The 24,450-nt window shown below is 39.8% G+C and overlaps 1 protein-coding gene and 1 long non-coding RNA gene across 2 annotated transcripts in view; one reads left to right on the forward strand and one right to left on the reverse strand.

Annotated features, from left to right (window-relative positions):
- CAB39 (calcium binding protein 39) overlaps positions 1 to 24,450 on the forward strand; it is a 59,119-nt gene that overhangs the window by 22,868 nt on the left and 11,801 nt on the right. The window contains exons 2-4 of the mRNA XM_020801830.3: positions 2,872 to 3,030; positions 10,907 to 11,071; positions 16,801 to 16,919. Coding sequence (XP_020657489.1) covers positions 2,917 to 3,030; positions 10,907 to 11,071; positions 16,801 to 16,919 — 398 coding nt within the window. The 5' untranslated portion in view covers positions 2,872 to 2,916. The remainder of the gene's footprint in view (positions 1 to 2,871; positions 3,031 to 10,906; positions 11,072 to 16,800; positions 16,920 to 24,450) is intronic.
- On the reverse strand, positions 19,521 to 24,370 carry LOC144587842 (uncharacterized). Its single transcript, XR_013543019.1, has 2 exons — positions 23,561 to 24,370; positions 19,521 to 22,200 (listed from the first exon to the last, which is right to left on the reverse strand). It is a non-coding gene; the product is annotated as an uncharacterized LOC144587842 (long non-coding RNA).

The following is a 24,450-nucleotide window of genomic DNA, read 5'->3' on the forward strand; positions in this document are numbered from 1 at the left end:
AAGGGGATTGCATTCTTCCACTGCTCCTTGCATGTTATTGTCTCTCTGTAGGTCATGACTTGGTACTTCCATCTGCTAGTGAAAGAGTAGTAACTATATCCTAAATAGATATCCTTTTTCCTTTCCATTCTATCATTCGTGGTTCCCAGATACAGAGAAGTAAGCAGTCACTTTGACTAGAAACCTGTTCCGTTGCTTAATAATCAAATAAGAAACATTTGCAAACATATAGTGATATAGTGTATGCAGGGCTATCTAACACACATATCTGAGAAGTGTATAATGCTACATGACAGCTGTTTTGGAAAAGACATAATTCTTGAGTACAAGGGAAATGTCATTTTAATTAGAATGGACATCAGCTTACTATTTTGAGTAACAGAAGACAGTTCTCAATCTTATTTATGCATAATGTACTTCCCCTCTGCCTATGTTTATTGGTGGCTATAAATTATTTCACGTAAATAGTTGTGATTGTCATAAATAAGAAAATACTAGTTTTGTCTGCTGTGGGCAGCTGTGCATTGCAAGATGAGTAGATGGGTGTATGCTTATTTAGACTTGTGTCGTTAAGCAGATCTCCACAAATAGTGTTCTAGGATTTAAAGCAATTTTGCTCTTTCTTGTGTATGGTGGTGTGCACCCACTTTTGTAATAAAATGTTAACAACATCAATGGCTCCTTGAATAGCAATATGAATTACAAAGCTTTAAGTAGAGAATGAAGGGCTAAATCCAGTTTTAGAGGCTACTTGTGTGTTTAGTCCTCTATTTGGTCCTCTTCAGAGATTCGTTAATGTATTTTTAAAGGCAGTAATCAGACAATGTATTTGCTGGAGCGAACCAGTCCCACTTCCAGAGCACTCTCATCTGCACATTTCTGACCCTCTGTCTCAAATAAAATAGATCGATTTATTGAAATCCTGTTGCTTAGCTTACTAAGTAGCAACTGGGGTTAAGGCCATTGAATCAGTGGTACTAATAGAGTTAACTCATGAAGTACCCAGTGATTCAGTGGGCCTACTCATTTACTTACTATGCTAAGCAACAGGATTTCAGTCATTGAAGAAATGAGAGTTGCTTAAATGTTAACAAGTCCTGTTTGATTAGTAGGTCTGTTCTAATTGTGGTTAACGAGTTTAGCCATGAGACTGTTAATGCCTTTCCTTGATTTCTAAACATAAAATACAATTTTTTAAATATTCCAGTTAGATAGGGCTATATATTTAACCAGATCTACAGTATATGAACAGAAAACCTGTGTTTTATTTGTAGATTATGTTCCCATATCCAGAGAATGATAAAACTAGTTCTTTGAAGTTTTTTTTCTTAAACAGCAGTTGCTGTAAAAGTTATTCAGCTCTGGCTTTGTAGTATTATTTAGCTGCCTTGTCTGCCTCTTAAACTGCTATGCAAAACACTTTTTGTACGTGTTATGTTAACATCTAAAAGGCAGCATGCACATTTTTGACATTGCTGTTTCTGCAAATTCTTCCCCCAGATGTAATGTGTAAATTCCTGCACTATATAGGTGGCAAAAGTGGAGGTATGAGTGGTCCTCACCTGATTTTCACAAGATGCTCTAATGTATTTGTAGTGCCACAAAACTGTTTTAAATGGAGCGTATGTATCTGTGGTACAAGCCATGTTGAAATATGAAAGCAAACATTGAAAAAAGTAGAAGTGAGAGCTGTAGGTCTATTCTGCCTGTAACTTCTTCAATCTTTCTGGTGCTCAGTTTAAGACTTGCCCACAGTTGCTTCTCATTTGCAGATTATGGCTTTAGAATAGTAAAAAACTGACTGAGTGATATAATGATCCATAGAGTTTGGCTGATAGTGCCAAGTTTCACTGTCCATCCCCACATTGTCTCAGCATAGATATTTATTTACGTTTGTTGTGAATGGGGCTGTAGTGATATGCTTCCTGACCCAGACTGGGGGCTATTTTCATTTGTGTCAGGTGGGGACAGCCATTCTTTGTAATGACACTGTGACCTCTGCTCTGTCAGCTTCAACTGTCCTTTTGTTTGCTACAGGAGTAACAGCCTATCAGCATTTTTGAAGAGCAGGCTTTTCTGTTCCCTTACAGCCTATCGAGAATTCTAGAAGTCCAGTCATTAAGTAATCTAAGGGAGTGTGTTATTAATTAGCACATACACTTCAAACAGTTCGATTGCTGTCCATGATGCATTTGAATATGTAGTCTGTAAACCGTTCCTAGAGGGGTTTTGCTTGGATACAAAAGTTTCACATACCTGAAATGCCTGCTGGTCTTTATTTCAAGTTGATCTGTAGGTAGCTTTTGTTACATATGTTAGAGCCTGCTATGCAGAATACTAGCAAAGGTTGGATCCTTTTTTTGAAAGCCATTATAAAAGTAGAATATAATTACAATGTAAAATAGTTGGATTCTAATCCTGTGGCATTCTCATCTGCATTGAGATCCCATATGAGCTCAGGCTCCCATATGTATTTGGCTGGCATGAAAACAAAAGTGAATGATTCTTCCAAATGCTGCAGAATCTTTTCTCTGAAGAAAACGCTTGAACTGAATCTAATACTTATATGCACGTAATGGATTTGGTATTTTTTAAAAAGCACATAACCCTTGGTTCATAATGAAAAGTGACATACAGTAATACATCACTTCTGTTGCCAAATGCTGATACAAGTTTTGTCTCTTAGCAGTACAATGTCTTGCTTTGGATTTTACTTCTAGATGGAATTTGTATAATTTCATGCTAAAAATGAGATGTTTTAGGAAGATTTCAAGTCTCTGAAAAACTATGAGCTTAAGTTTCTACCATTTACTTAGTGATATTAAAATTTGTTGTATTGCTACCAATTGCTTTTTTTTTCTTTAATTCTAGGTGAAGGAGAATTTGTAGAACAAAAGGCACGTGTAGCTTGCAGCCATGCCATTTCCTTTTGGCAAATCACACAAGTCTCCTGCAGACATAGTGAAGAATCTGAAGGAGAGTATGGCCGTTCTAGAAAAGCAAGATATTTCTGACAAGAAGGTAGAAAAGGTATATTTTGCTTTTCCTTCTTTGGGCATTTGTCTTACTGAAATGCTGACTCTGAGATGGGGGACAATTGTAGGTTTCTTAATGGTCCTGTGTAATTCATTGAACATACATCTCCCTTCCTTCTGTATTGGTAAAAAACTTCCCTGTTGACCTTGAAAACAAAATGGAGAGAAGCTTTGTGTACTGCTATTTCAAGCGCACACTTACCGTATTTTTCCATGTATAAGACAACACCCCCTTTTCTAACCCAAAATTTCTTTCTTCATAAGAAAGTGGAGAGGGAAAGCAGTTTGACAATTCCTGCTTTCCCCCTCCACTTTCTTTCCTCCTCTACTTTCCTCCACTTTTTGCGAGGAAAGTGCTTTCCCTCTCCACTTTCTTGCTAGGAAAGTGCAAGAAAGAGGAAGGGGAAAGCAGGAATCACTGAAGTATTTTGATTCCTGCTTCACCCCTCCAGTTTCTTTGTGAAAAGCAGGGATCAAGGTGCTTTGATCCCTCCCCCCTCCTGTGTATAAGACAACCCTCAATTTTTAATATAAATATTTTAAACAAAAGTATCATCTTATACACTGAAAAATACGGTACATGTTTTCAGAACTTTCTCTATATACAGTGCTCTTTTCTGTCTGAAACAATTCTTCTCTGTTCAGTTTTGCAATCCGGCTCTTCAAGCACCTCATCAAAATCTAATGCAGCACACCAAGTTTTTAGGGGCAGCATAACTCATCCCTGTTGCTGTATCCCTATTGCTTGATCTGTCTATCAACTCACCAGGCTATCTCTGTCCTTTGTATTAGCCTTCAGTTTGTTCACCTTCAGCAAGCCCATTATTGATGACCACATTTGGGTTAGGACTGGAACATCTTCCTCAGATTTGGTTGGAAAAGAAAAATAGAGTTGGGTGTCAAAAAGGAAAAGCCCATACACTCCCACTATGCTTAAACAAAGGTTTGGATGGAACTGATTGTTATGCTATTGTGCTTGTTAGGTTGGGGCATATCAGCATCCATGCTGGGACCTCTATCAGAGGTGGCTTGTAACTTCATATTTTCTGGATAACTATGGTTGTGTCCCAACTTATACAGTGGTGCCTCGCTTAACGATTACCTCGTTAAACAACAAAACTGCTATACGATGACTGTTTTGCAATCGCAAAACAATGTTTTAATAGGCAAAATTCGCTTCCCAATGATTGGTTCCCTGCTTTGGGAACCGATTCTTCGTTAGACAACGTTTTTAAAACAGCTGATCGGCGGCTTCAAAATGGTCGCCCACTGTATAAAATGGCTCCCTGCTGTGTTTTTGGACGGATTCCTCGCTTTACAGGCACCGAAAATGGCCACCCCTATGGAGGATCTTCACTGGATGGTGAGTTATTCAGCCAATTGGAACACATTGAACTGGTTTTCAATGTGTTTCAATGGGATTTTTTATTTCACTTAACAAAGATTTTGCTCTACAGAGATTTTGCTGGAACGGATTATCCTTGTTAAGCGAGGCACCACTGTATTTGTCCCATTCCTGCTGCAGGACAGATTCTGGATCTAGTTTTCTGTACTGAGTGGGATAATGATAATCTGTTTGTGCAGGAGCTCTCTGTAGTCTTGCTGATCACAACCTGGCAGAGTTTAGACTCACTGGAATTTGGAGCCTCCCTGGCACAGGTAGTAAAAAAGCAAAATCAAAGAGTGCTGCTTATATACCGTCCCATAGCGCTTCAAGCACTCTCTGGGCGGTTTACAGGTTAATTATGCAGGCTACACATTGCCCCCCCAGCAAGCTGGGTACTCATTTTGCCTACCTCAGAAGGATAGAAGGCTGAGTCAACCTTGAGCTGGCTACCTGGGATTGAACCCCAGATCGTGAGCACAGTTTTGGCTGCAGTGCAGCAGTTTAACCACTGCGCCACGAAGCTCTTATAGTATAGACGGATCTGTATGATTTCCTGATGGCTGTCAAGGTAGTTCCTGTTACCTTGCAGGAATTCAGTTAAAACCCTAATTGATCTTTGGCATGGGGAAATACTCCTGCTGGAGTCCAGTCATTGTCTCTTAGTCCTAGGAACAAGTTGCCATCTGGAAAATGCTGGCTCAGGGGCTTTGTCCAAGAGAGATGTACTTTATCAGGCTTGAGTTCCAGTGATGAGGTAAAGAGAGCAAAACGATGTTTCGTATGGGGGAATTTCGCTTTGCAATGATCGGTTCCCTGCTTTGGGAACCGATTCTTCGCAAAACGATGATTTTCCAACAGCTGATGGGCGGTTTCAAAATGGCCGCCAGGTAAATAAAATGGCTCCCCGCTGTGTTTAGGGACGGATTCCTCGCGAGAGACAGGCAGCGAAAACGGCCGCCCTATGGAGGATCTTTGCTGGACGGTGAGTTTTAAGTCCATTGAAATGCATTAAACAGGTTTTAATGCGTTTCTGTGGGCTTTTTAATTTCGCTTTACGATGTTTTCGTTCTACAGCAATTTTGCTGGAACGAATTAACATCGTAATGCGAGGCACCACTGTATCTTCATTAGAAACTGAAAGGGCTGTGTAGTTAGTTCTACTCTTTTTGTTCAGTATATGGTTCTTGTGACCCAGGTAAATATGGAAAAACAGTAAAGCATTTTTCAGATTCCCAAGAATCTGAGCAGTATCAACATCCTCACAGTCAGAAAGGAAAAGCACAGCCACTCCCGCTATGCTTAATCAAAGGTTTGGGTGGAACTGATAGTTATGCTATTGTGAACAGCATTAAGTGCTGATGAACAAATCCTCTCTACGAAAGTTTAATTCCCATTGCGATTTTAGATCTGGTTCCAGAAACAGGTGACTTCAGCTTCAAAGTAATTTAATTGTCCCTTCTCTTCGGCAAGCCTTGGAAGGGAAAAGGGAAAAAAAGAGCATTTTCCCTTCTGAGGCTTGCCGAAGGCTGGAGGAAGAGGCGGGAACACTAAAAATGGTTTTGGACAAATCTCTGCAAACGCCAATCACTGCGCAGAGGGGCCCGCGCGAGTCCTCCCAAGGTGCAAGGTAAGCCCCGGGGGACTCCCAAAGCCGGGGCACGTGGGTTTGGGGCACCCCTGCCAGGGTTCTGATGGCTTCCCCTGCACCATCAGAGCCCTGGCGGGGGTGCCCCGAAACCCCCCGTGCCCGATTTAGAGCACTTTGGAGGCTTTTCCTGATGGTGCAGGAAAAGCCTCCAAGGTGCTCTAAAGCGGGCGCGGGTGGTCGTACAGCGAAAAAGCCCCAATGGAATCATCGTTTTGTGATTGCTATAAACCATCATAAAGCGATTTCGTCGTCTGGCGAGGCACCACTGTATTTTCTGTGAGTAAACATGCATGTTTATATAGAAGTTATTCATTTTTGTGTAAAGTTGTATTTCTCTCTGGATTGCTAGCTAAAAAACTGAACAGGTCTGTGTAACACAAAGAAACATTTTCCATTGAACATTGAGCAGAAAGGGAAATAGTTTTACATTCTGGTTGCAAAATTAGCATTATGAAGCCATGGTTTCTCAGTCTCCTCTCCTCAAGAAGGATCTAACAGGGTCTTTGTTAGACCCAGCTACTACACAACGAATGTGTGTAGTGCTGCTATATCAGTTTATATTAAAAGAAACAGGTGAACCATTGTACAAGTTATGGCCTAATTTAAATCAATAAGGACATAGTTCCAACATCATGTGCAAGGTGGAGGATGAGTTGCATCCAAAAATACTGTATTGAAGGAAATAGCTGAAGAGATCTTAGAACCATTGTCTATTCTTCTTGCAATTGTGGAAGATGGGTGAATTGCCAGGTGATTAGAGAAGGGCTAACATTGTCCTTATCTTCAAAAAAAGGCAACAAGGAGGAACCTGGGAACTACCAATCAGCCTGATATCAATCCCAGAGAAAATTCTGGATGAGATTACAAAGTAGTCACTCTGCAAGCACCTTGAAAACAATAACTAGAAGCGAGCATTGATTTGTCAAGAACAAATCCTGCCACATTAATGTTATATCTTTTTTTAAAAATCAGGTAACCTCCCTGGTAGACAGTGGGAGTGCTACATATGTAATATATCTTGACTTCAGCAAGGTTTTGGACAAAGTGCCCCATGATAGTCTGATTAGCAAGCTAGCAAGTTGTGGGCTGCATAGTACAAAAGTCAGGTTGGTTACAGAACTATAGTTAGATATTACTTATCAGTGGTTCCTTCCCAAACTGAGTGGAGGTAACAAGTGAGGTACCACAAGACTCAGTACTGGGACCAGTGCTCATCAACATTTTTATTAATGACTTAGATGAGGGAGTTCAGGGAATACTTACTAAATTTGTGGAGGACATGAAATTAGGTGGAATAGCTAATACCTTGGAAGACTGGAACAAAAATCAGAAACATCTTGATGGGCTTCAGAATTGGACTGAAAGCAACAGAATTAAAGCCTGAGGCTATAAAAACCCAAATGCACGGCTACTCTTGGCTCAGTAATAATACTACATGCGAGAAGGATCTTGGAATTGTTGTAGATCACAAGCTGAATATGAACCAATAGGGTGATGTGGCTGCAAAAAAGAAAAACGCTATTTTAGACTGCATTAACAGAAGTATACTCTCCAAATCCCCCAAGGTGGTAGTCCCCTCTATTCATCTCTAGTTAGGCCTCATCTTGAGAATTGTGTCCAGTTCTGGACACTGCACTTTAAGAAGGATGCGAACAAACTGGAGTAAGTTCAGAAGAGGGCAACAAGAATGATTAAGGGACTGGAAATCAGGGCCTATGAGGAAATACTGAAAGAACTGGGCACGTTTAGACTTGAGAAAAGAAGACTGAGGGGATATATGTTAGTACTTTTCAAACACTTGAAAGATAGTAATACAGAGGAGGGGTAGGATCTGTTCTGAATATCCCAGAGTGCAGGACGTGTAAGATTGGGTTCATGTTGCAGGAAGTCAGATGGACGACTATCAGGGAGAACTTCCCAAGTATTGGAGCAGTACAACAATGGAACCAATTACCTTAGGAGGTGGTGAGAACTCTAACACTGGAGGCATTCAAGAGAAAATTGGACAGCCATCTGTTAGATCTGCTTTGATTTGGATTTTTGCATTGCGCAGGGGATTGGAGTCCCCTTCCAACTCAATTATTGTATGATTATTTGATTGAGTTGTTTTTAAAAAACTGGCAGAATGCATTGTAATAGTTAAAGTCATAAAGGAAATGCAGTCACTTAAAAGCATTTATTGAACATTCTGCCAGGTATTTGTGACAGATGTTACCTGCAATCTCACAGTTTTGAAGAACTTGACATGAAGTATCGTTCATTCGTTTAGTCGTTCAGTCGTGTCCTACTCTTCATGACCCAACAAAATTAGCTAGAAATTAGAGGCAGGATCCAATGCTGGATTTCTACCAGTAAAACTCTTTGCAAATGAGAAGGGTGATAGTCCCTTCCCAAGGCCCCAAAAACCTTCCAGATCTTATTTTTTGATAGTTCCTGTGCCTACAGGGGTGGGACGAGGAAAGAAGAAAATGAAGATCTGGTGCTACAGTGCCAAACTGGCTTTAGTTCTTAGAAATAGAAATTAAATGTTGAGATAAAGAGCTGTTGGATAAAGAAGTGGGAGGTATGGAATCTGCAGAGTTAATCACTATTTCAAAATGGGAAGCTAGGAAGCTTTGAGGGTCTAAGCAAGACTCAAGGTTGAGGATGTGTTACTCAGTGGACTGATTTGTTCAGTGATTGTTTTCTTTCCTACTTAATCTAATACCGGCTGTCATTTTAAACAGCTGTTTTTATGTTATGACAAAGGACATATTGAAGCAATGGGAAATACCAGATCATTAATCTTACATCTTTTTCAGTATTCTGTCAGCCTCAAATTGGTGAAGGGGAATTGCACTTGAAGTGAATTGCAATTTTTTCTTTTTCTCTCCCCTTATTTTTTGGGGGGGGGGCTTTGCATCTGCATTGGTTGATACTTCTGCTGCTTAGCAGAGAGAGCAACTTAATGGATAGAAAGTATTTACCTAGACTTAATGCCATGTAAATAGAGATTGCATTTATGGAGGGACAGAAGATTGTTTTATTTAAGAATAGCATGAGGGGCCAGGATGTAATCTCACATAGACAGAATTCAGTATTGAGCTTGCTGCATCTTATTTAATATTTTATTTATTTATTTCATTTATATACAGCCCATCTGGCAGCCAAGGCCATTCTTGAGTTAGGTTCCAGTATTTTCAAATATAGGTATCACTTGGAATGTTTTACTCCACAACACCGTATCTTTTTAAAGAAGGAGTGCTTCACAGCAGAGGGGCTCACAAGAACAGCAGACAGGCTTTTTGTCTTTCTAAATGGAGGACGTATTCATAGAGGAACCAGTGTAGAGAGAGTGACAAACTAGAACTGAGGATACCTGGGTTTGAATCCCTGCTTGGCCATGGAAACACACATGAGGAGGACAATGGCATAACAACTCCTTAAATACCACTCATGTATGAAACCCCAGTTAGGATTGGTATAAGTTGGATGGGACTTGACAGCAATATCACACACACAGAGTATTCCTAGGGAACAGCATGTCTTTCTGAGGGACATAAAATTTGTTTCCTCTAGTAGGTGAGTGTGTTTGGTAAGCAGAGAATAATTTCGAATTGTACTTGCCATTTCAGGTAAGGAGGGGTCGGGAAAGCCTTTTCCATAGTAAGCCGCCTCTGCTTCAACTTCCTCCTCACCTTGGATAGACAGTTTACAGGAAGCACAAGCTTCAGCTTTATAAAATCCTCTTGCAGGGGACAATCAAAATTCTCAGGTGCTAATCTTGCATTTGTAGATATCTATTCTGCATTGAGTGACCAGAGTGTTTGATTTTGATCTTCCAGCACCAGTTCAGACAGCAGTCCCTGATAAATTTTGAACCCTGTTGTATATTCAGACTGGTAATCTAGGATTTTACTTCAAAAGTTGTGGGAGTTAAAAGGACTTGAATTGTGTAAAATTCAACATATGAAGGTTAGGAAAGCTCTTGGCTTGCTTTTCTAATGTAGGTTGATCTATTCTGATCTTCTTGGTTTACCCCAACATTTATTTTTGCTGCCAGCTGTTGAGTTGTGGTATATATAATTGCTCTTGGTGCTGTCAATATTTACTTAGTTATGGAACAGACTTCGCTAGCATTCTGTCCACTCCCCAATACCTTTCTCTTTCCTTCATATATATATAAAAGAATAAAAGTAAGTGTCCTCTGTGTTAGTGCTAAGGTGTGACTTTCTTGGGCTTTGTATTGCAAAATGAAAGTAACATTTTAAAAACAATGCTTAGTTAATTCCTAAAGTATCCTATTATTTTCCCACTGGTTGTGACAAGCAGAGAAACAGCAACTCATCTGTAGCTTACACACTTTTTCTGTTTATGCAGTACTTCAGTATCGTGTCCCAGGGTCTAATAAACTGACTCACTTATAGCAACAAAACCCACTTAAAAGTATTTTTATCTACGTCAGCACATATTGAGTTACATAAACAGTTAGGAACATTATTTTTCCAGTGGCCAGAATCCTGTTGCCAATTTACACAAATTGTTGCTCATTAACAAAGTGCTGGTTGCGTTTCTGAGTGTGTGCTTAATCTCAACCAGCACTTGATTAAATGAACATCAGTTTCACTTGCATAAGTCTAAATTGGGAATAGCCACCATGTATAATTAGGAAGTGCTTATGAATGGAAATAGGCATTGACGTTTTAGATATAGAATTTTAGTATTACTATTATAATACGTAGATTGTTTAGTCCTATGTTTCTGATATTCTGTTAGGAATACAGTATATATTCTGATCAGCAGAGGGATATTGGTTTTAGAAATAGTTACAACTATTTTGTTTCCCTCCCTGTTTAGGCTACTGAAGAAGTTTCAAAAAATCTAGTTGCTATGAAAGAAATCCTGTATGGCACAAATGAAAAGGAACCTCAGACTGAAGCTGTGGCCCAGCTTGCCCAAGAGCTGTACAACAGTGGTCTTCTTAGCACCCTAGTAGCTGATTTGCAACTCATTGATTTTGAGGTAAGAAGATACCCATTTCAAATTCATCACTGTTGAAGACCATATCCCAAAGAAATATATCAAAGTTGTCTTTCCTGTTTCCTATTTCGTGACCCATATGTGTGTGTGTGTGTGACTATGGATGCAGAAATACTGTTTTTATGACTTTTACTGTATTCTTCTGAAAGTTAGAAGAACATTTGTTCCTTTGTAACAATAGAGAAACAGCATTGTTGTGGCACAGTCTAAATCCAGTTGTAATCTTGTAGTTTGACATTTGTCTTAGAGCAATGGTCCCCAACCTTGGGCCTCCAGATGTTTTTGGACTACAACTCCCAGAAGCTTTCACCACCACCTCTGCTAGCCAGGATTTCTGGGAGTTGAAGTCCAAGAACATCTGGAGGCCCAAGGTTGGGGACCACTGTCTTAGAGGAGTGATATGTACAGAGTTCCTGAAAGGCTTATGGGAAATAAAACCTCTCAGGATATTAAAATGTATTGTAAGGTTTTACCTCTCAGTGTCAAGTCTGACTCCCATCATGTTAGTAGATCTGGTATCATGAATCCTCCCCTTCATATAGTTTCCTTCCCCTTTGGTTGCCATTGGTCAGATTCATATGTTTATAATAATTATATAATGGGAGGCTCAGATCGCACTGCACATCTACAGATTTTTGTAAAGAGTAATGTCTAGAGTAGAGATCTTGCAGTGAGTGTACTTTCTGTAGTAACATCCGCTGACAGGAATATATGCAAGGATTTTTGTTTGAATAAAGCTATTCCTTTTATGCAGTTCAAAAGAAGGCCCTGCAGGTACTTCTGCCTACAAAGCATTACTGGATTATGGCAGTATTGCTCAAGGTACCTTCAAATAGGCTTCTTGGTAATTATGTTGGCCAAGTATTTTAGATCATGAGATGGCAACTATATACTTTTACTGAAAGAGTACTACAGCAGATCTAAGGAACTTGTTCTGGTATGCTAGGAAATAATATTATGAACAAGACAGCAGATTGTCCTTTAAATGAATCTTTATATGATGGATTTACTTTGGAATGTCAAGTCCCTTTGATCTTTCTGGTTTTTTATATTTCATACTTTTATGAATGATACTTGTCCCTTAGAGGTACATTCCAGGATAGATTAATAAGGAAGCAAACAAAAACACAATTGTAATTATGGTAGTGTTTTATGGAACTAGGTTGCTGGAATAGGGCAAATGTTGAAACGCCCAATAGTATTAAATAAAGATTTGAAGAACAAAATGTGTTAAGCTCCCAACCTTTTATTCCCCCTTTACACAAATTCTCTTAACCACAGGCACTTTAAACATTTATGCCATGGCACACATGTGGAGGTTATTTGTTGCATGCAGTCTGTAGCAAAGATGCATGTTCCTGGGCATGTTCTGAAGAACACTTAGCTTGTACATAATAACTAATAATGGCCCACAGAGAACTTGGAGTCACACAATCAGGAAATGAGAGATAGGAAAACTATACTCCCCCTCCCTACCCCAGGGTGATTTAGTGGTGGCAGGACTCTAACACCAGTAATCTATGTGACTGCTGTACATATGGGTCAAGTTTTTAAAATCAGTTGACATCTATGACTCTACAGTTGTTACTGGACTGTAGCTCCCATAATACCTTACCCCTAAGCTATGTTGTCATGAGTCAAAAACAATATACAAAGGACCACAGTTTCCCATTGGTTGTGGAATGTTGTCTGTTTATCATTACTGAGATAATTAAGCTATATTACTGCCTCTCATATGTTTGTGTATGCAAATTATTAAAAAACTAAACTAAATTAAACAACATTTCAAATGAGTTGATTCTTGATTCCAGACTGAAAGAGCAACTAATGAAGGTAGATGCTCAAATGTCTCACAGATATATTGGAATATTTCTAATTTTTTAGGTACTCTTAATTTGAAAATGCCAATATAAGATTAAAGAAACTGAAATTTAAAAGAGTAGTTGAGAGAAAGAAATCTTCTTCAGTTATTGTTACTTACAGCAAGGTAAGATTAGGATGATACCTTTATTGGACAACTAAAAAATCAAGAAAATTGCAAGCTTTGATGGAGAAAATTCTACTGTATAATGCTGGGCACCTCCTCTTCATGGATAGTGTAGAAGAATTGTAGGAAAAGGTCTCAAAAATTCATGGCAGATATCTGTGCTAGGTCTGCCCATGTGGGGGGAGTTCAGATTTGGCAAATTCTCTCTCTCTCTCTCTCTCTCTCTCTCTCTCTCTCTCTCTGTGGGGGGGGGGGCAGCATGTTAGGAATTTTCCACCCCACACTTCAGACTAAGGGCTTGCTAATAGCTCTGTGACTGCCTCCCCCCCCCACACCAACACATTGCTGATTTCAAAAACACAAAGTATCTTTTTGGCTGGGGGGGCAAAAGCAACACAGAAATCTCTCCTAAAAAGCTGGGGTAATAATTTTGTTTATTCACCAGGTAGAAGAAGCCAATTAAAGCCAAATTAGTCAAATTAATAGTTTTGCCTGGCGAGCAGATGTTTCTTCAGTTCGTAGTCAGCTCTCAAGACTGCATGTGGCTTTTAAGAGTCCAAGGTGGTGCTGTGGGCAGCCAACTTTTACTTACAGCAAAGTATAGATTCTGCATTTAGGGTGAATAATCCACGAAGGCAGCAGAAAGGAGGTGGGATGTGGGGGCAGGATGGCTGTTCTTTGAACTTATATTTAGATGTACCACTTGGAGCAGTCTTTGTAGCCAGTCCTTGTTCTTTGAGAGTTTTATTGATTTTCCTACTTTTCATTATACATTAATTATTACGAATTTGAAACAAAAAACTTAGTTCAGTTTTCTTTTTTATTATTTCTACAGCTATAGTTAGCTGTTTAGACTTCAGGTGTGAATGCATTCTTCTTCAGTTAGATATCAGTAACTTTTGGTCAGACACATGACATCTCTAGAAAATGGAATATGAATCCTATGGAAAGGGCCTGCACTACTGAAGTAATCTTGTTTTGATTCTGCAAACTAGGTGCTAAACATCTTTTGTAGCCACTTATATCAATTCTTGTGTCTTTTTTTCTTCCCCTTGCCAGTGTTTGCTCTCTCTGTGTGTGTTTATCATTGTAGTGACAACATTACATCAGCTGGAAGTAGTAAATACTTCAAACAAATAATGAATTGTTTGTTGTTGTGAAGCTACCAAGTTCATTATGTAACTAACAAGGAAATGATGTTACTGATGGCATCCAGAAGAAATCATGGGACTCTGGGTGAAGTTGGCTGAGCTCCTAAATAACACAGAATTGTTGTGATGCATCGGGTTTTGGTGAGGCAGTTTTCCAAAATGCTACCCTGCTCATAGCCAGAACAAAGAACACTAGTGCTGCTTTGAGCCAATTTACAGTGGAATTAGAATGGAAGAAACTGTTTATTTTGTGAATACTTTTTATTTACACTGTTGACCACAGTCAAATACCCAGCTGCTTGGGATGTGGTCTCTGTGATATTGTTGAATTAAAACAGGTTCTGATGATACAAGTCTTTCCAGTGGAATAATCCTGAATAGAGTGTTAGTCCCATGGCTGTACTCATGTCATCAATCCTTACCCATGTAGTTGTGGCATATAGATGTTAGCCTTGGTTGAACAGGAGCTACTCAGAGATAAATGGCTCCTGTACATAGCTATACTCTAATTCACAGAGAAATCTACAACTATTAATAAATGACTGATAATCCTTATGTTTCTATTTGATTCCTTGCCTCTGGCCCTACACTTGCCCTGTGTAGTATTATAATCAGTACATTTCAGGCAGATATGCTTGTCTCCTGAGGAAACTTACATAAAGAAAGAAGTTATATAGCGAAAGGACTGCTCAGCAACTTAAGTAACTATAATGTCCCTAATAAGGCTTCTGCATGCATTAGGGAGGCGAAGACTAAACCTGATCCTATTTAGGGGATCTTCCATGCACCATTGCTGTGCCTATACCAGGATAGATCGTCTTCATACAAAAATTCATAGACTCAGTTGTAGGTGACTGAACCATTCATGTGGGTTAAAAAGATGCCTTTTGTAATACTGTAGAAAGTCAGTCAAGCAGCTCAGCCAGTAGCACCACACTGTGTGCTAAGAACTGACCGTGCTAAGGGCTAAAGGTGCTAAGGGCTAGAGTTGCTCCCAAAAAGGAGGCTTCTATAATTTGACTCTACCTCTTCCATGGTAGTGGTGGGGGAGAAATCTCAATACCCCACCCATATTCAGCTTCCTCCTCAGTACAGCTCAGTTTAGACACAGGCACTTTCTCAAATTCACCTCCGTTAAATTAGCAATTCTTCTTTGCCTAGGCTCATTAGCCTCCTGTCCTGAGCCCCATGCAGTGCCCTACTGCCCACTGTCTCAAGGTTTCCACAGACTCTTGAACCAGTTAGTTACCATTCTCAGTTTTACTAGAATTTGGCCATTCCCAACACTCACAGGCAGCCAGCCCAACTCAGTCTAAGCAAACTCTCAATGTTCTTGGATTCTGATGGAACAATGGGTGTGGATGAATGGTTGTATTGGAAGCTGACTTCCAAATCTAACACCTCTCAGTCCCACCAACTCCCAAGTATCCCCAGTCAGCTCAATTCACAATATTAATCTGCTTCATCTGAGATTTGAACTCATAACTCCAGTACAGTTTCCTCCTTTGGGGGGCTCTTCCTATACATGTCCTCCCATGCTGCTTTCCTATATCTTACAAAATATGCATGCTAGCTGGTACTCAGGTTCTTTATTTTGTACCCCCTCCACTTTAGTTGCAGTGACAGTGGCAGTATCAATGTTTTCTCCATTGTTAGAACAAGCAGGTTCTCTAAATTAAAGCTTGCCTTCTCTGATTGTGGCTGATTATTTGCCATCACTCTGGGAGGGATGCTTTTTCAGGCGCAGGCCTCATGTAATTAATTGCTGCAAAATAGAACAGTATGGGAGGTGGAATGGGTACTAGATAGAGACACAGTATTCCATTTTATCTCTGTATAAATTCAGCATATGGCCCTAAATCCAGTTGTTTGTCCCAGCTTGAATAGATTCCCTGGATCAGTTGTTAATGGTGAGGCAACACTTCTGGAAATCCTGTTTATTCAGTGGGTCTGCTCTAGTTGGAATTGAATCTAGGTGGATTCAGACCATGTAGTCTTCCTCATAAGTAAAGGACAAGAGAAAGACAATCTGGGCGTTAGTTAGGATCATGGGCTAAGATGACTCCCATTTATAACTTTGTTATCTCGTGCTAGGAGAAGGATGATTCCCTAGTAGCAGCCAAGAACATTGATAGCTGTAGAACAGTGCTCCCCAACCTTGGGCCTCCAGATGTTCTTGGACTTCAATGCCCAGAAATCCTGGCCAGCAGAGGTGGTGGTGAAGGCTTCTGGAAGTTGTAGTCTAAGAACATCTGGAGGCCCAAGGTTGGGGGCCACTGCTGTAGAATACAACCACTATTTATTATTATAGTAATATTAATTCACTGGAGGGGGAAATCTTGTAACCTGAAATGTCATTGATGCTTAAACCATCAAGCAGGACATTGATAATATGCTTATATCATATTAAAATGGGTATCCCTTTATCAGTTAGATTAGGAGTTCTTGGGCTCAAGTCATTCTTAGTCAATTCCGTTTGCTGCTTTAAGGACACGAAATTACATGCTTCTAATGTTTCCCATTGCTGTTTGTAACTCCAGTGTTGTAATGCTTTTGGCTTGCATTTTTGGCAGGGTAAAAAGGATGTGGCTCAGATATTCAACAACATTCTGAGGAGACAGATCGGTACAAGAACCCCCACTGTTGAATATATCTGCACTCAGCAAAATATACTATTCATGCTGTTGAAAGGGTACGTATAGTAACTCTTATGCTTCCAATCTAAGATTGGTTCACATAATTAATCTTGCATTTGAGCAGCCGTGGCCACTCTATAGTTATGCAAGTTGTTTTCAGTTGTAAATGTTGGTGTCAGATTGTACACAGGCAGTTGCAGCTGCTCATATGATTAGGTGGTGATTGGGGGTGGGGAGAGGAAAGATAAGCCACAATGGTAGAAAATAATACTAGCTGTTTTCCTATATAATGGTAACTTCAATTCTAGGGATTGTTTCTTCTGAATCTAAGAGTAAATGAGTAGCGTGGAGAGCACATACCTTATTTCAAAGAAAATGTGGTACTTTCATGCTAAAAGCATTACTTTTCTCATTTCTGACCAACTCAAAGTTTTGGTGGCAAAATTTGTGGTGGTGGATTTTTTGGAAATCCACATGATTAGAGGCACATCCCTAATGTGGAGCAGCAAAACTGGCAAGATTTCAGAGATTCAGAAAGAACAGTACCTAGTTCTATAAGGGATATCATAGAATCATAGAATACTGAAGTTCGAAGGGGCCCATATGACAATCAAGTCCAATCCCCTGCTCAGTGCAGGAATACAAATCAAAGGATGTCTGCCAGGTGGTTGTCTGAGTTTTCTTGAGTACCTCCAGCACTCACCATCTCCTGAGGTAATTGGTCCCACAGATATTTAACCAAAATTTGGCTTCCTGTAACTTGAGCCCATTGCACTCTGGGATGATCAAAAACAGATCCCTCCCCTCCCCTGCATGACAGCCTTTTAAGTATTTGAAAAGTGTTATCGTATCACCCCTCTGTTTATAACTGACTTCCTAAAAAAGCTACAATTTGTTCATGATCTGCCAGGAAAAATTATCAGTATTTTTGCAGATGGGGCCACAGAACATGTAATAATGACTAAACTCACTTTAGTCCCCAAATACTGCAATGTTTCTGGTAGCTTATTACACTTTTGGACATTGGAGGGAAATTGTTATGTATGATCCCATAACCTTATGTGGTTACAAAGCTCCCATGACTGAGAACCAAGAGTTCAGTAATTTCCATCCATCATTATCCAAAGATTTAAACTGGTCCAGGCAACACATTCACTCTTCAGACATCACTTTCTGATTACATAATAGCCAAATGTCTTCTATCTTTTAGTAGAAGGCAGCATATAGCTACTCCCAGAACATGACTGAAAATCCATTGTCTCCATTTGGTCCTTATGATATCGTATCTGTTCAGGCCCCTGGACAGAGATTCTCAAATTAAGGATTCAGATGTTTTTCAGACCATAATACATCCCAGTGAACTGGGAGAAAATACAGAGATGCAAGGAAGGCTAGAACCTTGGGGATAACCCTCTACATCACTGGTTCTTAACCTTGGATTACTCAGGAGTTTTGGACTGCAACTCCCAGAAGCCTTCACCACCAGCTGTCCTGACTGGGGTTTCTGGGAGTTGCAGTTCAAAAGCATCCGAGTAACAAAGGTTAAGAACCACTGCTCTACATGATAAGCCCTGAGCAGATTAACAAGAGAAGACTGTTTGTTATCATATGCTGTTCCCACTGTTTGTTATCATGTGCTGTTCCCACTGCAAGCGGTGCATCATGGCCTCTCCCAATTTGAAGAGACCCTTGTCCAGCAGGCTGAGGCAAAGAGGCAGTCACAAAAACAGCACAATCAGGGAGCTAGACAGGGGACAGATTGTATTTGTCTTCAGCGTGGAAGAGATTGTCACTCTTGAATTGCCCTTCTCAGCTGCACCAAATGCTGTTCCAAGTCCTCCATACAGAGCACGTTACCATAGTCTCTCGAGACTGAAGGATGCCTAATCTAAAAATCCCACATAAAACCACCCAAAATTTATTATCAGTCATCAACAATCCAACCCCTACAATAACACTTTTCTCACACATGCTTTGAATGTTAAGCCAGTATTTGTTCACACACAAATGCTCAACTTGAAAAACATTGCTCACCAGCAACCAAAATAAGACATAGGAACCTGACCCAGTAGTATAGCCAAATTCCAACTCTGCCCCATGTATACTCTGGAAACATTGTTGCAGTACCTAATAGGTCAGAATCTTGTTGCTTAGAGTGGTAAAGCACACTAGAGTAAGCCCTTTGAATTGATGTGGATTTGGTGACTCAACTCCTCCATAAGTTCAATTGATTCAAATGGGCCTACTCAAACTGAAACTTACTGTGCTAAAGGAAGTTGCAGGTAGGGTATTTCCATTTCAGTCAAGAGAAAATTATGGAGGAGTGGATTCATCAATCGCTGTTGATTTAATGGGCCTACTCTAGTACAGTTGACTATGCAACAGGATTTTGGCCAAGGTCTTATATCTGCTCCTCTTCCAGCTTGATATATTTATTTAAATTTTTATCTTGCCCATTTAGTGGCCAGGCCACTACTCTGTGCAGCTTGTAATATCACACCATAAATGTAACTAAAATTCAGTAATAAAATTCAATAATAAACAGCAAATTAAAAAAGCAAACAAAAGAAATCCATACCCATACTATCAATGTAAGATAAACAATGGTGGCAAAAGAGAGGTGCAGTAGTGAAAAAAACGGGGGGGGGGAGGCTGTGTTTTCACTTGTTTTCTGAAGCTGAGAAGGGAGGGAGCCAGTCTTACCTCAGCCAGGAGAGAATTCCACAGTGAGGCAGCAACCACAGAGAAGGCCCAGTTCCTAGTTTTTGATTTCTAGGCAGCCTTTGGAGTGGCCACCTGTAACATCCTGGATCAAAGGTGAGAGTAGCATGGGAGGTCATTCTGAGCACGAGGCCGTCAGACAAGCAGCAAGGCCTTAATCAGCTTATAAGACATTTTTCCCAGTTATGTCTCACTATATTTTACTGCACTTTATGTACGATGGACAGGCCTCATTCTACATAGAGGAATAAGTTAACCCAAATCTGTATTTTAAAAATGACAGTATTAAAAACCCATAGGGCAAATAATTACGTTTTGGAAGACATTGGACAAAATCCTGTTGTGTAAAATTATACCAGCAAAACTAGATTTGGCACTGGAAATAATTAATTTAAATTAATTGAAAGCTGCTTACCCTATCCTCCTTGCAGATTCTAAGGCTCTGTAGAGCTCCCTTTTGCCCTAGGAAAGCCTTTGGGTTTGGTAATTTGCAGGGCTTGAAAAATGCACTCGTCCACCCGTCTGTGACGAGTGAAAAATGCTGCTTGACGAGTCACAGCTCCCTCCCTGACTCCTTCCCCTCCACCTGTCTCTCTCTTTCTAATCCTGCAGTCCTCCCCTCCCCCCTCGTATTTCAAAGGGAAAACTGCCCTCTTCTCATAAGAAGAGAGGTTGAGCGATACATAGAGATATTGCTCTGCAGGAGAATGTAGAGTAGTCCCATACTGGAGAATATGGAAATTCTCTGCTAGTTTCAACTGAACAAGGACGCATCCTGGAGTGGGAGGGAACCGTGGTGCCTTAAAAGGCGGGCGCCTTTGATTTCAGATTTATTTTTGCTGGAGACTTTCAAAAGAAAGGCATTCAAAATACAAGCTTCATGACCTCACAGGCACGCAAGTAATAAAGCAACCCAAGTCTGAGGGTATAAATCAGTGATTCCCAATCCCAATAATTTGCAAGGCTTTATTGATTGGTTGATTGATTGGTTGATTGATTTGATTTGATTTGTATCCCACCCATCTGGTCTATTTGGTCACTCTGAGCGGCTTCCAATATAACATAAACAATTAATAAAAACACATAGTTACATAAATCTTCAAATGAGAATGTAAAACCAAGAAAATAGAGTAAAAATAAATAAAAGAAAAATGAGAAGAAAGAATCAAGTATTGACTGGAGGTAAGGCCTGAATAAGCATCCATGTTTTTAATTGGCTTTTTAAGATACCCAGCGTAGAGGCCACGCGAATCCCTGGAGGGAGGTTGTTCCAGAGGTGAGGAGCCACTGCCGAGAAGGCCCGATTTCACCCCTTTTCCTTCCGGGCCTCTCTCGGTGTCAGGCTCCTCAGCCTTACCTCCGGACTCGCACGGGTGATCCCGGTAGAACTTGGTGGGAGTAGGCGTTCCGCCAAATATCGAGGTCCTAAACCATTTAGGGCCTTATAAGTAAGCATTAAAACTTTGAAGTCTATGCGGAAGCGAATGGGCAGCCAATGCTCGCAACAGTGTGTGTCAAAACTTGGCGGGGGGTATTGACATCTGGAGGGTTTCTGCATTCCCCTCATACTCAAGCCTGAATATAAATATTGGGATCCCTAGAATTTTGGGGAGGATGCTCAACAGACACATTGGCTACCAACTTTACTGTGTATGAAGTTAACTTTTTCAGAAATTTGTTCATAACTCTCCTTTTCATGATTATTGGTATTGTCTTCCTGTGCAAACTAACTCAAAACATTGAGTTGTCTTGCATTCATTGAACAGGGTTTAAGACTGAAGTCCTGGTCTAAAGTTTAGTCCAATTCCTTTTGAAATATGATTCATATCCTCATAGAACATTTTGAACACTTTTCCTTTAACATGGCCAAATAAAGGGCAATTCATTGTGTACGCTCCCTACCAGATTGCCACTTCCTTTCCTTTTTATCATCTGCAGTGTTCTAGCAGAGCATCATACAGTACTTGATATTTTTTGTTCTGCGTCCAGCAACAGTGAAACAAACATGAAGCTGTGTGTTACGCTGTTTGGAAGAGAGAAGGGTATTCATGACAGTTCTTTTCCAAAAGGAAATGAAATCTTCTGGGGTCTTTAAAAAAATCTGTATAGTCACTTAAAGTGAGAAGTAACAAAATATGAAAGTTCATTCACCTAAAAATCTCACTAAAACTTTTGGATGCCTTTTTACACAATGAAACAATAATTTTCTTGGACTGTTTTCTATGGATGTAATGATTTGAATCACACGTGTTCCAATTTTCTTTTAAAAATCTGTTTTCTCTCACCATGCAGTTTTTGGGTAAGCAATGTAGATACTACTTCTGTGCTGCTTGCTTGATTTGTACTGTATCTCTTATTGTAAGAGTCACTGTTCCTTAGGTAGTGAGAAACACATTAAAAAAATTAAGAGAACAAACAAAAATGAACACAGCTGCTGAGAAGATGATACAGGCATAACACAATCTTAAAATATAACTAGTGCTCATAATTAATGTCTCATTCCATGACCAGGATGCTCCTTTATCCCAGAATACAAAACCAGGATCAAGATGGTATACAGAACAGAGGAAATTTTGTGTAGTTTTTCAGCTCTTGACTTTTTGCATCCCAATGAATCTGTACAGAAAACAACACAGTAAAATGCTGTTAGCTCTTACAATCACTTAGATAGGATTAGATACATTCTAACTGTATTACACTCTAGCCATTCAAAGATTTGTCAAGTCAAACAAGAATTTCAGTGTTTTGTTCAAATAACAGGGAACTTTTCCAGATACTCCAGTACCAATGTACATGCTCTGGACATTCTATCCCCATGAGAATATTATGCAAGCATATTAGCGGGAGGTTCTATAGTAGTAAAGTGTGGCTTTGTGCCTAGCATATGGATGAGGATCACAACGTCTGAATGACAAAGAGAGTGGTAGTCATACAAAGCTGGTAAAAACCACTCTCAGCCAGTTCTGCAACCTGAACCTATGTGTAGCTTGGTGGATCCAGCAAGATTTGGAGTTATGAATTTGACATTTCCCATCATTGGTATGGGACCAGAATACAGTGGGGTCTTGACTTGAGAACTTAATCCGTATTGGAAGGCAGTTCTCAAGTCAAAAAGTTCGCAGGTCAAATCTGCATTTCCCATAGGAATGCATTGAAAACCATTTGATCCGTATCTGCTCTTTTCCATCCATAGAAATTAATGAGAAGCTGCCATTCCTCCTTCAACCACTAGAGGGGGATATTTTGTTTCTTTTTTTCTTAGGTCAAGAAAGGTTCAGGGAAGGCAGGGAAAATACAGTCCAGGCAGTACAGTGGACCCTTGACTTACAGAATTAATCCGTATTGGAACGGTGGCTGCAGGTCAAAAAGTCTGTAGGTCAAGTCTCCATTGAGCTACAGTGCATTGAAAACCGATTAATCCCGTAACAGGCCGTTTTTGTTCCATTTTTGTTTTGTTCTGGTCTGTAAGTCAAATCTCAGCCTGCAAGTCAAACCTAAATTTTGCAGCCAGAGAAGTCTGTAACTCAAAAAGTCTGTAAGTCAAGCCGTCTGTAAGTCAAGGGTCCACTAAAGAATTGCCAGCTCTCAAACCCACCTGCCTGTACATTATCATTGTTATCAAAGAGGTTGCTCCAAATGTCCGCTTGCCTCAGAAACAGGACAATAAGCAAACAGAGACTGGCCTTTCTCAAGGCTCAGTCTTTGGAAGGATCTTCCAGATAGGATCCCAAATAGGCCCTGTCAGGCTATTTTTCCACTTGCTGCCAGCATCAAAGGTAGTGTCTTTTTAAAAAAAATCATCAGTTTAATCTATAAATGTGAAAGTTGAGGAGCTATAATGTTCATATTATTGAAGTGACAGATGTTGGAATGTTCACTTAGCAGAGATGCTGGAGACATGTAGGTAATAAACAATTGTCAGCACATACTGTTAATCTGGAACTAGAATTATTTCTTAGGTAAGGATACAACCCACCTTTCTCATGGGGAGATAAGCAGTTATCTGTATGTGGAACAAAGAGAGAAGACAAAAAAAAATTATACTTCTTACTGTATCACACACGACTCCAGAAGAAACTAATTATCTTGACAGCTTTTCAGATGATGGAATCTGTTGCCAGAAGAATCCTAATGTATGAATAGGCATGGTTACACAATAAGTAAAATGTGTTTATTTTAGATAGTATGTGTTATAGTTCAGCTGAATCAATGTGAAAATTTAGTGAAAATTCCAGTTAGTCCATAACATTAGGCCAGTTCAGGTATTTGAAAGCATGTTGAATATTCAGCAAGAGAGAGAGCGGTGTTAGTTCTACCTTCTCGTTATTTTTTTCATCTTCTTACACATGGAGAATGACACAACAATGAGGGAGTCTCCTCTGACTGTGTGAGTTCTACATGTGACATCGAACACTTATTGTCTAATTCATATGAAATGTCTCCACAGTTAGTAGAGGTTTTTCGGTTCAGACTGCCACACTCTGTGTGTAGAAGGGCAGTGGAACTGAAAGTGGAAAGTATTAAGAGTAGCATGCTTTCCCTGTTTGGGTGGTGAGTAAGTACATTTTTAAACTCCTGAATAGGACTGTAGAAAAGTGCAGGGCAGTTGATTGGTGTAATTGTATGTTTTGTGGGCTGTCAATTTTCCAAGACTAGAAAAGTGTGTTATCCTGTTAATAATGTTTAAATTGAATAATGGCATGAAGTGTTAATCTGTGCCACTAGTCTGAATGTGAGACTGAGAAGCTCTTATGCAAGTCTGAACTCATGTTCAAAATTAGAAAATTTTAAATAATATGAAAATCATTCCTGTAAGCCAGTTCACTAAATATTTGTAGAGTTTTTTGTACTGATATGTGTTCTTTA

The sequence above is a fragment of the Pogona vitticeps genome, chromosome 3 (assembly GCF_051106095.1).
Source record: "Pogona vitticeps strain Pit_001003342236 chromosome 3, PviZW2.1, whole genome shotgun sequence".
NCBI lineage: Eukaryota > Metazoa > Chordata > Lepidosauria > Squamata > Agamidae > Pogona > Pogona vitticeps.